This window comes from Crocuta crocuta, unplaced genomic scaffold (assembly GCF_008692635.1).
Source record: "Crocuta crocuta isolate KB4526 unplaced genomic scaffold, BGI_CrCroc_1.0 scaffold443, whole genome shotgun sequence".
NCBI lineage: Eukaryota > Metazoa > Chordata > Mammalia > Carnivora > Hyaenidae > Crocuta > Crocuta crocuta.
In genome coordinates this window covers 610,051-614,433 of record NW_027529446.1, presented here as the reverse complement: position 1 = coordinate 614,433, position 4,383 = coordinate 610,051, and the positions used below count along the sequence as shown (strand labels likewise).

At 65.7% G+C, this 4,383-nt stretch overlaps 1 protein-coding gene across 6 annotated transcripts in view; it reads right to left on the bottom strand.

The window, feature by feature from the left end:
• Nucleotides 1-4,383, bottom strand: part of STK11 (serine/threonine kinase 11) — a 19,693-nt gene that overhangs the window by 1,516 nt on the left and 13,794 nt on the right. For 4 of the 6 annotated variants that reach the window (XR_013334254.1, XR_013334252.1, XR_013334253.1 and 1 more), the window contains exons 7-9: nucleotides 3,323-3,380; nucleotides 2,870-3,066; nucleotides 256-474 (exon numbers count right to left, since the gene is read on the bottom strand). Coding sequence is in view for 3 of the 6 variants with exons in the window: in XM_077760643.1 (XP_077616769.1) it covers nucleotides 272-474; nucleotides 2,870-3,066; nucleotides 3,323-3,380 (458 nt within the window). In the remaining 3 variants the exon portion in view is untranslated. Of the gene's footprint in view, nucleotides 1-255; nucleotides 475-524; nucleotides 2,654-2,869; nucleotides 3,067-3,322; nucleotides 3,381-4,383 lie in introns of those variants that run through there. The other 2 variants (XM_077760645.1, XM_077760644.1) reach the window with 2 other exon arrangements.

Genomic DNA, 4,383 nt, shown 5'->3' with positions numbered 1-4,383 from the left:
CCTCCTACACCTCTGGGCCGAGTCCAGCATCAATCACCCAGGGCTGGCAGGCCGGGCTGCCGCTGTGAGGGGCCCGCCTCCTGCTCACGGGAGCTGCTGCCCAACCCCCAGCCAGGGCTCTGGAGCAAGTGACCTCCTCTACCTCTGAGCCAGATCCTGGTGGCAGTGAACGCAGACAGAACAGCGAAGGGCAGAACTGGCCCCGGTCAGCAAATGGCTGCGCCCCGCCGCCTACGGGTCCCCGCAATGGCGTACCTGCAGGCGGCCACCCTCACTGCTGCTTGCAGGCCGACAGCCGGCGGATCTTGCTGCTGGCCGAGCAGGCCTTGCGGGTGGGGTTGGAGGCGGCGCTGGCCCGGCGCTCTGCCTTCGATCTGGTGCCCAGCTGTGCCGACTCCGTGCCGTTCACGCACACGATTTTGGGCGGGCCCCGGCTCTGCCCGTTCTGACTAGCCTCCTCCTCTGGGACCTGTCCTAGGAGGGAGAGGGCAAGTGTGGGCTGATGGGGGTCCAAGACCAACACCCCCAGGGCCCCCCAGTCCCCAGGCTACATCCCCACCTGTCCGGGCCTAGGTCCTTTCGACCCAGCCGGGCTCCTCCACCACCTGCCCTGCCTGCAGGGCCTCCATCCAACTAAAGGGAGCACTGGACCCGGGCTGGCCAGCCGGGGTGGGGGGGATCCAGCTCATGCTCACCTGCCTGCTCAGGTGTGAGCCGGGTGTGTGCACTCAGGTGAGCCTGAGTGCTCACCCTCCACCCCAGCACGTGATGAAGGGACCAGGGTCCTGGGGCACAGAGCCCTGGGCACAGGCCGTTTGCCTGTGAGGAGGCCACCCCTGGCTGGGCTCAGGCCAGGTGTGCAACACACATCTCTCCCATGAATGCCAGCCCTGGCTCCCCATGCCGGGCCAGGGATGAAGAGATCAGAGCCGGGGGCCTATCAGTCCCTACTCTCCACCAGGCAGCAGCAGCCCTCGCTGGCTTCCGGGGGCTATGGGCCCGGGGCGGCATGCCGGCCTGAGCTCCTGCGCTCTGAGGTGGGGGAAGAGAAGGCGGGTAGGGGCTGGCCCACCTACCAGGGCCCATGTGCCTCATTCAGCGCATGAAAAATCAGCCTGCTGCCCACAGCTGGCCTCCAGCCCATCATCTCTTCCCCAACACAGAGCCCCCTCTAGGCCAAGAGGCCCGTTGCCAGACTCAGCAGCTTCTGGAACTTGCCATGACCAACTCCTATGCACACACAAAGCATCCTAGGTCAGAGCTCCTCACTGCTGACAGGCTCCTGCTAAGGAAAGCTCTCGGGGGTCAGGTGCCCTGATCTGATGGAGGAAGGACCATGGGGGTGGGGGGGGCATCTCTGCACAGACGACCTGGAGCCCAGCTACCAGCACAGCAGCTGCGGCTGGGGAGGCGCACGGGGTCTGGCCTCCTTGCCCTCAAGGGACGAGGGCCTGGCCCGCAACCACCCATCTCCACTCCGGCCCAAGGCCCGGGACCCAGCTCTCAGGGTGAGCGGCATAGCCTCACAGCAGGGGACAGTCCAGGGAGACTGAGGCCGAGCAGCCAAGAGCCTTGGGCAGGAGCACCCCACTGGGACTGAAGTGGGGCGGGGTCGTGGCCCTAGCACGGCCCACTGCTGACCCACAGGCGGTCAGAGAAAATCCCACCAGTCCCGGAGCAGGACTGCGGTGCTTCTGACACGGACGACACCCCTGGCCGGACACCTGGCTCCAAGCCTGGAGACCCGCCCTTGGATGTGCCCTCCCCTCCCTGTCAGGGGCAGCCCCTGGCCTCCCACACGGGCCACAGGGTACAGGGGGGCCAATATACGCTGTCGGTGGTCTGGCAAGGTTCTGCGGGTCGGGCAGGGTCCCCACTTGGGGTGCATGGGACAGAAGACTGGCTGCTGGCGAGGGTCCCTCACGAGTACCCGACACGATGCCCCCGGCGCGTCTGAGAGGCAGAGGGCCTCATCCCCTCCCCGCAGGACACAGATGCCCGGAAGGCCGGGGCTCCTGCAGCCAGGAGGTCACACACACGTCACCTCCTGGGATTAGGTCTCAGGACCCGGCAGGGGAATGACTGAGCCAAAGCCCACAGAAACTCGGGGTCCAGGAGGCACCGACTCGGAGACGACCCTGCAGCCGACAGCGACGGGCTGTCACAGACCCCCAAGCACACCTCCATGTGAGCGGGACACACGAACCCGCCACGCTCTGGCAGCAGCACAGCTTTGGGGTTTCCCCGGGGCCCCTACCCACCACACAGGCGCCTCCACACAACAGTTCTTTCTACACTACAAGCCTCACCCCTGGCAAATGAGCCAGGACAAAGGGTTGAGACAAGCATCACCCCCGTATACACAGCAGGCAAACCTTCACGACAGGCGCCCTCGAGGCCGGCCCCAGGACAGAACAGAGCTTTGTGCTGCGAGGGGGTGGGGTGGGGGCGCTGGGGCAGCAGCGCAGGCTCTCGGTGAGGGCGGCAGGGGGGCCCAGGCCTGGCCTCTACGGCACTGGGGGGGCCGTGCTACACTACGCCCCGAGCTGCTCTGTGCCCCCGGCCTCAGCTTCCTCTCCAGAAAGGTCTGAGCACTGGCTCCTCTGCGTGCCTCTCTCCTCTCTAAGCCCTGCCTCAGATGCTTCCTCGCCACCTGGGGAAGCAAGGCGACATTCATCAGGGTGGGTGGCCGGGCACCAGGAGGGCCACTGGACCCTCTGGGGCCGTCGGAGGGGCTTCCTCCCATCTGACCGCCCAGCAGGACATGGTGTGCACTCCCCAGAACACAGGCGGGTCCCCTCCGGGGACATGAGCCCTGCTGCCGCGGGCAGGGGGACCCTGGGCCAGGCCGCCAGGCGGCCACACTCACCGGGCACCGTGAAATCCTGAGCGTAGATGATGTCGTCCTCGATATCGAACAGGTCCTCATCCCCATTGTCGTCCGCGCAGCCGTGCAGGTCCTCCAAGTAGGGCACCACGGTCATGCCCCGCCAGCGGTCCTTGCAGTCCGAGCTCGGCGGGATGGGCACGGGCTCCTCTGACGGCGGGTGCTTCTTCCGGAACCAGCTGTGGGAGTCATGGGTCAGGATGGCGCGGGGGCTCGCCCTCCACACGGGGCACCTCCCAACCTCGGGCCCAGCCCTAAAAGCCGGCGGGGGAGTGTGGCCAGATAGCCCCAGACCCCCCACTCACCTCCACCACGCGCACCCCCAGACCCCCACTCACTCCCACCACGCGCACCCCCAGACCCTCCAACTCACTCCCAGCACGCGCACCCCCAGGCCCCACCACCACCGCAGCTGGCCCCACACGGGACACTCACCTGTGCTGTCTGATCTGCTGTATGGAGAACCTCCTGGCTGGTTCGTACTCCAGCATCCCTGACAGGAGACCAGCAGAGCGTGGGGAATCAGCGCTGGGCATGTGGCCCCAGGCCCGCCCTGCATCAGCCTGTGCCCAGAGGACACCCTCAGGAGAAGGTGGTACGGGCACGTGTGCGGGAGCCCCCACTGAGTGCTCTAGGCACTCAACCCGGCCAGCCCCCCACAGGCCTGGCCCCGACACGGGGCCAACGCGCAGTCCAGAACAGTGTGAACGCGAGGTGTGCACAGCCCTGGGCCCCGGGAGGCTGCCGGGTAGAAAGCAGACACCGGGGCAGCCAGGGAGCAGAGGAGTCCCTTCACAGCGACCCAGAAACTGTCCACGTGCTCGGGGAAGTCAAACACACAGGCCTGCGCTCTGCTGGTGCCCAGCCGACCAACGGCCGGTGACGCTGTGGTCAGCATTGCTAGCCAGGACCGTACGGTCCCCGAGATGGCAGCCAGAGGGAACCGGTAGCCAGGAGGCCGATGAGAGCTGTGAGCCATGGATGTTAGGGATGTTCGCATAAGGGCCTGGCACTGGGGGGGCAAGTCCCACCCCAGAGCCTGCAGCTTCCAGTTCCACCTTCCACGGGGTGGGGGTGGAGGGGGAAGGAACTCTGAGAGCTTGGGGAGGGCGGCTTTGTTCTCCAAACCATGTGGTGATTTGGAAAGCTGAAGGTGGATCCCAGGCCTCAGGGCCCGGGTGGTAGACACAGGAAGGCAACCACCCAGTCCTGGCTATGGGAAGAGCCTCCAGACTGAGTACCCCAGTGCAAAGGCCCTGAGGCAGGCCTGGCTGCAATGCAGAGGAATCAGCTGACCATGAGCCTGGGGCCACCTCACCCTTAGGGCAAACGCCTTGGAGGAGATAAGCGACAGGGCCGAAGCCCCTGGCCATCTAACTAAACAGCCTGACAGGGCTATTTGGAGCACTGATAAAAGAAACATAACGGGCCAAGCAGAGAAAGCTTTGTTTAGAGAAAACATGAATCAGCCGGTGTCTGTCAAGAGAAAGTGCAAT